At 39.6% G+C, this 13,278-nt stretch overlaps 1 protein-coding gene across 6 annotated transcripts in view; it reads right to left on the bottom strand.

Annotated features, from left to right (window-relative positions):
- Positions 1 to 529: 529 nt before the first annotated feature.
- Drosha (drosha ribonuclease III) overlaps positions 530 to 13,278 on the bottom strand; it is a 107,124-nt gene continuing 94,375 nt past the window's right edge. For all 6 annotated transcript variants that reach the window (XM_027401240.2, XM_027401241.2, XM_035440620.1 and 3 more), the window contains exons 30-35: positions 10,182 to 10,323; positions 8,240 to 8,322; positions 8,047 to 8,150; positions 4,840 to 4,932; positions 4,033 to 4,079; positions 530 to 791 (exon numbers count right to left, since the gene is read on the bottom strand). In XM_027401240.2, coding sequence (XP_027257041.1) covers positions 661 to 791; positions 4,033 to 4,079; positions 4,840 to 4,932; positions 8,047 to 8,150; positions 8,240 to 8,322; positions 10,182 to 10,323 — 600 coding nt within the window. In that variant the 3' untranslated portion in view covers positions 530 to 660. The remainder of the gene's footprint in view (positions 792 to 4,032; positions 4,080 to 4,839; positions 4,933 to 8,046; positions 8,151 to 8,239; positions 8,323 to 10,181; positions 10,324 to 13,278) is intronic.

Genomic DNA, 13,278 nt, shown 5'->3' with positions numbered 1-13,278 from the left:
ACACATGAAATTAAATACAACTTCAGAAGAGTGGGACAACAAACCCCAGGCGAGAGCAGCTGTTTAAAGATCTTCTGACAGAATACAACTGTTTCCTCCCTACTCTGATGACTAGGAGAGTATGTGTGACTCATCTGAGTCCTTCCGAAGCTCCATTAACTGGTTAGATGCTGAATGGGTTTCTTCTACACCAGGCTCAATGCTTCGAATGGGTGAGCTTCAGTATTTGCACATGAGTACTGGAGAAATATCCAGGTGAAAGCTGAAAAATTTGATCAGCAATGTAGACTGCAAAAAAAGTAAATTTGTTACCATAGTCGGCAGTGACAAATACCAAAATCTCTGGTATAGTGAGTTTGCCCCTTGTCAAATGATAGTTTCAAGTCACAATCTGAAATAGAAAACATCTTTTCCACAGAATATGACTTGCCAAATTTTAATCTTTCAAAAGCAAAGGGACTAATGCAACCCACTAAATAGAAACCATCCAGCTAGAAACAGAATATTTTTAATCAATGAAACAACAATCGTAGTTTGACTCTGAGTTTTATTTCAATGGGCACACTTCATTCATTGTCTGAAGGAAACTAGGCTAAGTCTCGATGGGCAGCAGTCACAGTTATTAGGCAAGTAAATGCACCAGCACTTCCGTGCCCTCCTTTACTTCTTTATGTCTTCAGCCTCATCTGGTTCTCTCTCTTGATGCTCCCTTTCCCATCTCATTTCTTTTAACTCTTGTCTGTATTTCCGTTCAATGAACCGCTTCTGATGAGCCATCTGGGGAAAGTTATCTGACACAAGGAGATATGTTTAGTACTTAATAAAGGATATCCACAGAGCAAAGAATGGCAAAAAAACAAACATGCACACAGACAAATACTCACCACACATACATCATTGTGTTTTATAAAATAGAGACCATGAATGATTTTTTTTTCTCTTCTGTTAGTTATAAACACACTAGAAGTTTGGATTGACAACTCTGATTCTAATTTCAATACCTGATATAAAACTGAGTAAGGCACCAAGGCACACAGCAAGTTAAAATAAAGATGTAAGATTCTGGAGTATTTCCAAGCCAGCAGGTACTATAAGCAGCATTCTCTATAACAGCAGCTTCCAGGGAGACAGGAAGAGTGAAGGAATGTGGGGTTTTATAGTATGGAAAAGCTCAAACTAACAGCTTCCAAGAAGCAATGCTACCATACCCTTATTTACCAAGAAGGAAAGTTTCTCAAGAGAGCAAAACTGTGTTAGAGGGACAAAAGGAGGCCACATTCTAAGTCACTGTGTTCAGTGAGCAACTCTATCTTTAGTGTACCATAAAAGACCGAAGCTGTATCTGCAAAGGGAATGCATGCGGCAAAATCTGACTTGATAAAAGGAGAATTGTCAATCAGTGGTACAGTTCAGCTACATTTAGTTTGATATCTGACCTCGTATAACAGGAAAGACAACGAAAATTTGGACGAAGATTTAGAATTTCTACAGTTCACTTGTCACACATGCAGCCCAGTATTAATGTGATGATGAAGTCAAGACAGAACGAGAAACAGTCATTGTCTGTGCTTAGCCAACGAACACACACTCAAACTAAGGTCCTGAAGGACACATGTTACATGGTAACACCATGGAAAAAAAAAAAACACAGCTCTGCCTGGCCAGAGGGAGTGTTCTTAGGTAAGGGTTATTCTGTTAAGACACACATGAGGAGTCAGAGGTAAGGGGGTGTGGCTTGCCCAGGAAAGCAAGTCTGTTTACGTGTTTGCTATGGGGTGGTGCATAATGAAATAAATGTGTCTGCCTATATTCAACATGCTCCTCAATTCTTTTCTATCCCCTTTCTATACCATGTCCCATCTTCACTACAGGTTGGAGAAGACAGGGACAAGGTAGAAGAGCACTTGGAAGACTAACAGGGAATAATAAAGACCTCGTGTATCTGAGAACCAAGAACTAAGACAGGAATACAGTCCCATTCTATTAGTAACATGGAGTCCTTACATACTGAACAACTTTTGACTTTAAATACTGTTAGTAGTTTCAAAAAATTGTCAAATTCCCCCAACTCAGTGGTAAAGGCAAGTTTCTACTAAATAAGCTCTGTTTCTTCAGTAGATTCTATTGTGTGAATGAGTTTGCATTAAAAAAAATCTTACTGCTCACATCCAACCATTAAAAAGCTTTTGAATGTATCCACAGCACTTTGTTCAGAAAAGCTTTACTACATGTATGTATGTAGTAACATATGTAAGTGTATGTTTTTTGTGTGTGGGTACACACACACTACATAAACAGTGAAAATCTTTCCACTCTCCACCCATACACTGGCAAGTGTTTGTGGATATGTATTTTCCTTTGTAATATCTGCATCAGTCTTCAACAGCATTATTTCAGTAGCTACCAAAACACCACATTTGGATACTCGGGAATTGGTAAACTATTGCCAACAGGCCACATACAGATCTCAATTGGTTTTTGTAAATAAAACAGACATGCAGACATTTGACACCGCCTGTATCTGTGCGCTACAATGTCAGAATTTAGTAACTGAGACAGATTATGACCCGTGAAGCCTAAACACATGCAGCTGGTCCTTTACAGAAAATGTTTGGCAGCCCTTGAGATGTCATTTACTGATAAGCACTTGCTTACTGCTAATGTGCAGTTTTGTTTTATCTAAATATTTTGCTGTTATAAATCAAGTCATGATTGCCATGGGATGTGAGCTATAGTTCAGAATCTAAATATTTCCTCAGGTTGGATTCCTAGAAATGGAATCAGGACTTCTTTAAAGACCTGAGACAATGCCAAATTACCTTCCAGCATTTAGGTAATCCACTCTTATCAGTACTTTTGGGGATGTCTGTCACAGAATTAGTAATTTTTCCAGTACCATGTTAGAGCTGAATATAATCATCAGAAGTGGGGGTGGACTCCATTGTTATAACTGGAAAACAGAATCCCACTCTACTTCAATAAATGATGATGCATTTACACAATCAATCAATGAAAACATTCTCAAAAAAAAAAAAAAAAGAAGTCAGTGTGAAACTCTGAGTGTGGATTCAGCATGGCTTTACTTTGTTTGTTTGTTTATTTGTTTGTTTATTTGGTTTTTCGAGACAGGGTTTCTGTGTAGCTTTGGAGCCTATCCTGGCACTCGCTCTAGAGACCAGGTTGGCCTCAAACTCACAGAGATCCGCCTGCCTCTGCCTCCCGAGTGCTGGGATTAAAGGCATGTGCCACCAACTCGGCCCAGCATGGGCTTTTGACTCCCAATAGTAACTCTGTCTCCTGATTTCCTCTCTGGAACCTGAGAGCCCTGGGTCATTCTGAGCTTGAATGTTCACTCTCTCTGTCCTTTAGGTGGTTCCTGAAGCATCAGCATACTGTGCCCACACCAAGGGTCCTTCTGTGCGGCACAGCAGACCCCAGAGAATGTCCTTCATTCATAGTTTCAATTTACAATACTAGACAGCTCTCTACATGGTCAGTTAGGCAAATGGAGGCTCTTCAAAATGGACACTCCACTCTTGAGACATCTATCCCCATTTACGTAAGATTGTTTTAATTCATGTGTTTTTATTTCAAAGCAAGGTGTCCTGTGGCCCAGCCTCACCTTGACCTCACAATATAGCTTCAGGTGATCTCAAACTGGTGATCTCCTGAATCTACCTCCTGAGCCCTGGAACTGCAGGCACGTGTCACCGTGCCTGGTGTATATGACTAGAGAAGTGTGCGGAAATACGGTCAGCAACAGAGTGTCACTCACAGAGGTTCCTGTGCTGAGAGTAGAGCTCTATGTAAAAAAGGAAAATGAAAATCAAACATACTTAGGAATGCGTTTAAAAACTACAGCCTGCTTTATACACAGCACACATTCTACGGTACTCTGTATGGAGGATAATTAGGAACAAAATAAGATCACATGATATCTGAACTTAACCATCCCTCTACGTCCTCGTTTTCCTTCCATAAGACACTCATTACATCATCAAGTTATAATTATAGAAGAAGAGATAGGCTTACATTTCTCAAGTGCATCCATCGCTGCTCCCATTTCTGCCTGTTGAATACTGTGGGATAAAATGGGGAGAAGACTTTAAAGGTTTTCTTCCCCAAAGACACAAATTATAGCCTCAAATTATTAACACCGAGTTTCATAACTAGTGCATAAAATTCCACACAATTACTTCCATCACACAGTGAATTGCACGTCTGGGTGGGATACACACAGGAGCGTGCAGAAAAGCTTTTATTTGCACAAAGCTTCTTTAAGGTATTTGTTCCACACCCAACACTGCAGTAGAATATCTCCCATTTATATTAGGTCTCGAGTGTTTAAGTCTGAATATACTCCATGTAAACTTTAAACATGAAAAGGATAAAATATGTATGGAGAGAAACAGGCAAGACATAGACTAGAGGGTTCAAAGAAAGGAGATAATAAATACAATTCTTTTTCCTAAAAAAAAAAGAGTAAAGAATGCCCACAAAGCTGAAGTGATAGGAAACCAAAATGTCTAATGGCTGTGTCAAGCACACCTTACATATCTGAACTCTGCTGAGGCTGAAACTGGACAGAATTGACTATTTCTGATGCCATTTTCTCCACAAAGCCAAGGCCCACTGTATAACAGCATGCCCTGTCCAAGGCTGATCACCAAGTTTCACAGCTGGCTTACAGGGGACATCAGTCCTTAGGATTCATTTTGCTGTAGCTGCAGACACTCCAACTTCTAATTTTGCAATGCAGACTGCAGAGTTTTGAAACCAGGTAGGGACTTCCCTGAGCACAGACACACATGCAATGAAACAAGGGTCTCCTCCTCATACCTTGGTCCTTTCCCACAGCCTATCCTTTCTCCTTTGAAGTAGACAGCCACAGTATAGGTTCTAGCATGGGATGGCCCCACTGTCTGCAGAGTCCTGAAAACAAAGATCATTAGTGATGACAAAATGCCCAATTCTTTTGTTATTACTTAACTGACAAAATAACAAAACAAAACCCTTTTTCTGATTGCCTAGAGAGAGAAACATAAAAACAACAAGAAATGTGGAAAAAGGAAGCAGTTCAATTCTTGATTTGCTCACCTAACAAAATATAGAGCTCTGTAATAGGAAATCTGAAAAATAAAATCTGCATTGCAGCTTTATATTTTTCTAGAGATGTGTGCGTTAATAGGAATAAATAGTATCTGAGGACTCATAGTCAAGTATATGACACATTTCCCCCCCCAAATATGTAATACTTTAAAACATCTTCTTTTAAAAAAATTATTTTATTTTTATATGCATTGGTGTTTTGCCAGCATGCATGTCTGTGCTGGGAGTTGAACCCAGGTCCTCTGGAAGAGCAATCAGTGCTCCTAACCCCTGAGCTGTCTCTCCAGCCCCTTAAAACAACTTCTAAGTGTGGATACTTGAGCAGCCCATAATTAACAAACTTATATGAAGAACTGAGGGCTTTAGTTTGTTATTTTACAATGCTTATTACAGCTAAAAGCAATAAATGGGTAATAATGCCTTAAGTCACACCTGAACTGTTTCACACCCTTTATGGATTCTTTCTAATGTCTAGTATTTTACCTAAGAGATCAGAAAACATATTTAATTTCTGAAACATCTGTGATCATTTCAGAGATATGCTACAATGGCAAGTATGTAACAAGTCACTAAAAAACAAAGCTCCAGGTACTCTGGATTTAATGACAGGGTGCAGATTTCAAAGGTAAAAAAACTGATAACTCATGGAAAAGGGAAATTAAAAGTAGCCAAGAATGATAGCGGAATGAACACAGTAATCATGAAAACTATGTAAAGCAACCCTATCATCTTGATAACAAAGAACAAAGCCATCATGTACTTTTGTGGGAAGACTTAAGGGCTGAGAGCACAGCAATTTCCTTTGTGTTTACATACTCAAGGGGTAGGCATTGTGGCTTCTCAAGGCAGTTCTCACTAGAGCAATCACACCTGCGCTATAAGACCCACACCATCTTTATCACTGACCCTAAGTTATCACTCAGATGGGAAAGTCTTTGAGACAGTCACATCACATAGCATAGATACTGATTATGTTTATTAGATTAATATGCTGGTTCTAAATTTTAGGGGGTTTCCCCAAAAAGAACAACTGTTTCATACTGTCAGCTACTTGCACAATTTAGACTAGGTTGTCATAGGGTGAGTAGTCTTCTGGCCTCAGTTTTACTGGCAGCACAAAAGCTTGTAAACCATTGCGACTATTTTTTTTAATATTTTGAAATATGAAAAGTACTTTGAAAAGTCCAAAAGGGGAAGGGGTTTTTAGAAGGAACACACCTGTACAAATAGGTATGCTTAAAACTTGTATTCCCAAATGTATGGAGCAAACAGTACTGAAACTAGATTATTTTTAATTACTAAAAAGTGTATTATGTACGTATGCGTGCATGCATGCATGTTTGTGCATGTGTGTGTTGGAACACAGTTCAAGAATGAAGTCATGTAAGAATTCTGACTGTGAGAAAACTCCAAGAAAAGAAGTCAAGAGGATTGTGACCTCAGTTTCTTCAAATCACAGAAATGTTCTTGGAATGTGTTTTCATGATCCTCCCAGGTGTAGTGCACAGGCGTTGAATTTACTTCAGCTGTTATTCATGTGCCCCTATGGAAAAACATGTTTTCGTCATGTGTGTCTTGTCCTTGTGCCCAAGCACTTACTCATGTGACTCTTAACTCTCAGAGTATGAACTGCCTGGTGCTCTGAATCTAGCTGCCTATTACATGAGATGTTAGCCTCACTTTTAGGCCCTCCTCTCTCAGGTTCAGGCCCATGACTAGAGCGGTGAGCATATGTAGGTACCCAGGGAGGCCAGGGGAGCAGCTGATCCCTGGAGCTGGGTTACAGATGGCTGTGAGCCTACCCCAGTGTGGTACTGGGAACTGACTTGGGGCCTCCCCAAGAGCAGCAAGTGTTCTTAACTGCTGAGGATTTCTCCAGCCCAGCGAAACTAGATTTTTAAGCATTCCTAAAATTGTGTACCAATGCACCACAGGAGGCAGCCATGTATTCTAACGGTTCTAACTCTGCAATTCCCATTTAAAGCCCTTCTTGATCTACATGTGAACATCACAAGATAATCAGTTCACTGAGCCAAATCTGTTTTTATCAGTGCTGGTGTCAGGTGATACAGTGACGCATACATGTTGCTTCTGAATGTCTTCTGGCTTTATTCAAAAGCAGAAGGCAACTTTTGACTCCGATTCCAGGAAGAACAAGTACTTGAGTAACAAAGTAGCGGCAGTAAAATGTTACATTTCTACTGGGCATAAGAGTCACTCTTCCAGACAACAGGCAGAGGCCAACAGGAGCTCAAGGGAGACAGTCTTAAATAACAGACAGAGGCCAACAAGGGCTCAAGGGAGATAGTCTTCTAAATAATAGACAGAGGCCAACAGTTTCCCTTTGCACTTGAGGGAGAGTACAAAGCGGCACTCAAATATTGCTACAAATAACACATAGTTTATCACCACTACAAGAAATCAAACAAATTAAAAAGCTCTACTTCATCGGGGAGCTTGAGAGGTAAACTCAGGGGTTAAGAGCACGTGTTGCTCTTGCAGAGAGTCCAGATTCTATTCCCAGCACCCACATGCAGCTAATAATCACTTGTAACTCCAGTTCCAGAAGACCTGATGTCCCTTTCTGACCTCCACAGGCACCAAACACTCATATGATGCATATACATATATGCAGGCAAAGAATACATACATAGAAATACATCTTCAAAATCAAGAAGTACTGCATCTGAACTGCTATACCTTGATCTTCTAGCCTTAAGTACATCTGGCTGCCAGGCAGGAGGTCAGAGAAATGTATAAATGGGAGAAAGCAGAGATAATCAAATACACCACTTATAGCTATGACAGAGCACGTCAGGGTTTAGCTAGTGTCGCATGAAATATCTTGTCTCCATTACCTTATGTATTCTCCATCTAAGCACACGAACGATCAACTAAGAACACTGCAGCCAATGGTGGCATACAGCAAGCACTTACTTGTACAAGGGAATATCTGGTTCTTTCCCTTCTGTCCTAAGTGTCAGGCAGCACTGCTGCAGCTGGGATTTGGGGTCGTTCCAATCCTGGTTCAAAATGAACTCCTGTGGGAACCAGCCAAAGTACTGAGTAGAGTGCTTCATTCAGAACCACCAGAAAGAAAGTACACAAAGATGACAACGTTAGCGCTTACCTTCAGTCGGGGGAAGAAGCAGACATTCATGAAAGTGTGAACATATTCCAAGTCCTTGTCAATGTACAATGCTGCAATAAATGCTGAAAAACAAAATGTGAAGTAAGCAATTCATTCTTATTTACCAGAAACAGCAATAGCTGAACTTTAATCTTTATACTTAAGTGTATGTGTGTGTGTGTGAACAAGGGTGAAAGGAACAGAACTTGGGTCCTCCACAAGAGCCGTATGTGTGTGCTCTTAACTGCTGAGCCATCTCCCAGCCCTAAGGGCCGGGCTTTTAAGCAGTATTTTCACAAGGTTTCTACTTCTAGACACTTCTCTAAAAAAGCATAATTATCTCTTTTTTCTTCAAATAAAACTGTACCCTTTATCACTGATACCAGGAGCACCGACATAGATGTTGTGGTTAAGATGCAAAATCACAGAACACAGAGGCTGAATTGCTCTTAGCTAGGGACTAAGTGAATAGTGTAAACTAGTGATTCTCAATTTTCCTAACGCTGAGACACTTTAATACAGTTCTTCATGTTGTGGTGACCTCAAATCATAAAATTATTTTCATTGCTACTTCATAACTGTAATTTTGCTACTATTATGAATTGTAATATAGCTATCTGTGTTTTCCAATGGTCTTAGGGGACCCTGTAACAGGGTCATTCAACAATTCCCCACCCCCTGAAAAAGGTTGTGATCCACAGGATGAGAACCACTGGTCTAAAGACTATACCAAATGCTATATTGCAGACTAGGAATGGTGTCTGGGAACATAACCAAGTTAACACCAAAGAAATCAAAATATAAGCTGTAGCTCAGACAGAATAAGCACATCTTAGGACCTGTTATGCCCAACACCAATCTTGATACCACTCATGTATCAGTTCCATGTTAACGTTAATAAACAAGAGAAGAAATTTAAAGATGTTATCTGTCCAAAATAAGAAAAAACTCAATGACAACACAATAATCTATGTAGCTGAATTAATAAGTGACCAAAGATGAGTTCATTTAAAAGAATTTTAACTAAGTAGACAAATGGTGCATTTATTTAAGAGACTCAAAGTACCTTTCATTGAGCTAAAATAAAAATGCCAGTGACATTGCTCACGCAAGTGAATTTTACTTCCCTTTAGGTGTCTTGATTAGATTGCCTTTATACTTTGTAAGTCAGCTGGTTTGTACAGTAGACTTTAATATTTGTATGTAATTCCAATTCTGAAAAATACTATAATATAAAAAGCTCTAAGGCCCAGAAAATATTCTAGTTCTTTTGAAGTAATATTAGAAATAATAAAATTATGCGTATAATCCCTTAATTAGCTTTAATGGAATTTTTATAATGCTTCCAAAAGATGGCGTCTGTTCAGAGTTTTGTACTCACTCAAAATAACAGTTGGTAATTTTAGTATTTAGTAAATAAATTATTCTTTCTTTCATCCTTCCTTCTATGAAGGATGCTGGGTAGCATAAACAAACAAACCAAAACTACTACTATGATTTACAGTAATGAATCTTCACATTGTATGACTGCTTCATACAAAGAGATTTGATTGACTGAGAGTCAGGAAGGTAGGAGACACAATCACCCCTGAATATAGATTGAACAAAAAAGTATTATTTACATATCATAGAGAAAAGCAAAAATAAATAAAAAGTAAAGACAAAAGAGGTTTTTTAGACCAGGGTGGTCACCCATGCCAGTAATACCAGCACTTGAGGATAGAGGAAGGAGTTCCTAGGAAATTAAGGCTATCTTTGACTACATAGGAATTTCTAGGTTAACCTGGGTTATACAAAACTTTGTTGAAAAGAACTAGAAAAAGAGAAAAGAAGGTACTTTAGCCAGAACATCCTCATCCTCATGAGAAGAATAAACTCTAGTTTGTTTAACTTAAACCTTAAATGTGCAAGTTAAAAGCCTTATACTGTAGGTAGGACTCACATTCCAAAAGGTCTGCCAGTGTCTTGGTTCTCAGGGCCACAGGTCTCTTGGTTTTGTCATTTGTGATGGCATACTCTTGCATGCCCAGCTCCTCTGCTACCTTGGCTTGAGTTCTGTTATTCACTAAAGAACTTCGTAACAACTGGTAAAAAGGAATTGGGGCACAGTTAGATATCACTGCAGTCCTAATCTCCCCTTGCTCCTGGGTTGAACCCAACCACTCAAGACAGCATGTCATGAAAGGATACCAGATAAGTGAAAATCTAGGTCCTCTATCCTCGGGTGACAACAACACACTCAAAATGCTTCTACTGTTTCCTCAATGACTCACCCTGCCCTACCACCTGGACTTAAGCTAAAAGTTACATACTCACCTATTTAATAGCAGGGAGCAGGATTTTGGGAGAGGGGTACACAGCGGTGTGACTAAAATACGATTACTTACAAGTTCAAAGTTACCAAACCAGAAAGCGTTGAAACTTAAAAATCATGTTGCTTAAATATAATTTACATCCAATAAAATATACCCCTTTTGTGTAGAGTTAATTTTTAAAATGTTACCTATTTTTACCACCCCAAACAAAATTTCAATACCCTGAAATAATCAGTGGTACCCAATGATTACAGGGGGCACATCCACCAACCAAACTTGTTCTTAAAGTTGTTTTAAATCTAAAAGAAGCATCATATTTCATGACACAGATCCTAATTTTCATACTACATGACTTAGGGAAGAGATGTGTCAATATTATTGAATTACCTATTTATTCATATCGCTATTAAAAATCTATATTATGTACCCTGTATCTCAGTCTTCTCATACTTGGACCTTCATCTTTACCCAAATTTAAATATAATTTTAAAGATTTATTTTGATTTATATATTGTGTGTCTTCATGTGTGCATACATGTGCACTACAAATGCTTAGATGCCTGTAGAGTCAGAGGATGCTGGAATTCCTGAAGTGGGCAGTTGTATGCTTCCCCACATGGGTATTAACAACACAACTCAGATCCTACAGAAGAGCATCGAGCTCTTAAAACCACTGAGCTATCTATCACTCCAGCCCCAAATTTCAAAATTATTTATATATTCCAACCTCAGGAATTCAAAACAGAAATGTCTACTAGTAGCAGGCCACCAAGGATCATAAAGTAGTAATGTTAGACATTGCCTGGAAATTATACAACTGATTCACTCCAAGTGTCCAGAAGATAAGCCTAAATTCAGCATTTAACACAAACTAGGAGAAAGACGGGAAAGGAGACTGGAGGAAGCAGGCAGATGGCAAGATGGAAACTCACCAAACTCACTCACCTATGACTCTGGGAGTATGTGCCTAAATCTATAACTTTCCTTACTAGAAGCGCTACCAAACTGTTGGTTCCTGAACACAGACAAGGTCAGGAGGAAGCAGCGATGAGTCACACTAGCATCACACCCGCTGCTGGTCCATCGTACACTGTGTTTATTAGATGCAAGTTTTATGCTCTGTGGCTCCACAGTGTCAACAAAGCTTATGAAAATCAAGATTTATTCTCAATGCTTGATATTGAATCCTTGACAATAGATAAATAAGGAACAATATGTTCTTAATTTATCTGACAATGATTCATGAAGCAGAAATACAACTTGATCTTCATAAGCCATGCCTGCTATTGGATTTTAGACTGTAACTCTTCGCCTGTCTCTGCTTCATTTTCTTTCCTATTCCCCATTAACTACATTTTTTTCTTCAGTACGCTAGCTCTGAAAAATTAATATACACATGTTATTCTATACAATTAATGTATACTAGTAAAAAGTTAAAAATTAAAACCCACAAAGGAGTTTAAAATTTAAAAGGCCAAATGTGACATGAATAGATGACACTAACAGTACAGAGCCCACCAACTCAACGTACATAGTACAGGAGCTGAAAGTGCTTTCTCCTTCTGTGGTTTGGATTTCAGGTTGAAGTAGACACCAAAGGAACAGGAAGGTTATTCTGGGCATATGTAGGGAGATACCGTAACCATACCTCCTAAGAGCTGGCTACAGGTATACCTGACCACACTTGTCAGGGCGTGGTCAAGGAGAGGTCAGGATGACGTCAGGATACGTTGTTAAGGGGCTGCAAGCACATGGGAGGCCCATTCTCTCTGGCCTCCCTGCCTTGCTGCTCCTGGCATGCTCTGGCTTGCATTTGGCTGGTGTTTATCTGAATAAAGATATCTTAACCTTACAGACTACGGATCATCTTCGCTCTCATTATAGGCATAGGGTTATTTTGAACATGTTGAATTCATGCTTTGGGTAAGGAGGGAAACTCCACAGGCTGTATAAATGGTGTGTCCATGCCCCAGGATCAATGGACCCAATGTGAACACGAGCACACACAAGTGCTGGCTGTGGTGCACTGAATAGGCATGGCCCCCACAGACTCATGTGTTTGAATGCTTGTCCATAGGAGTGGTACTACTAGGAGGTATAGCCTTGTTGGAGGAAGTGTGTCCCCGTAGAAATGGGCTATGAGGTCTCATATGCTCAAGCTAGGCCCAGAGACACTCTGTCTCTCCTCCTTCTGCTGTCTATGGATCCAGATGTAGAACTCTCAGCTCCTTCTCCAGCACCATGTCTGTCTGCATGTTGCCATGCTTCCTGCCATGATGATAACAGACTAAACCTCTGCACTGTAAGCCAGCCCTAAATAAATGTTTTCCTTAATAAGAGTTGCCGTGGTCATGGTGTCTCTTCACAGCAATAAAACCCTAACTACAACGCTAGCTACCAGGCCCAACCTGCTACCTTCCAGTGTCACAGATCCTCCTTAAGTACTGCGTAGTAACAGAAAAGAAAAGCAGTGTGGATGGAAACAGGAAATTCGTTCAGCTTTAAGACAAGCCCTGGCAGGTCTTAAAGCAGTGAAGTTAAGTTTGTGCTAAAAGCTCAACATATGAACCAGTGGTCAATGAGAGAGAAACCAGTAATTAACCATACTTTCATAGTTCATTTACACTTGAAACATGGAGTAAAATGAGGTTAAGACTTTACTCTCTACCTACGCATGAAAGCCCAAACAGAGGTTCATTAAAGTGACAATTCCATCTTTGTCCT

This window comes from Cricetulus griseus, chromosome 2, assembly GCF_003668045.3.
Source record: "Cricetulus griseus strain 17A/GY chromosome 2, alternate assembly CriGri-PICRH-1.0, whole genome shotgun sequence".
NCBI classification, from domain to species: domain Eukaryota; kingdom Metazoa; phylum Chordata; class Mammalia; order Rodentia; family Cricetidae; genus Cricetulus; species Cricetulus griseus.
This window is presented reverse-complemented; position numbering and strand designations above follow the sequence as displayed.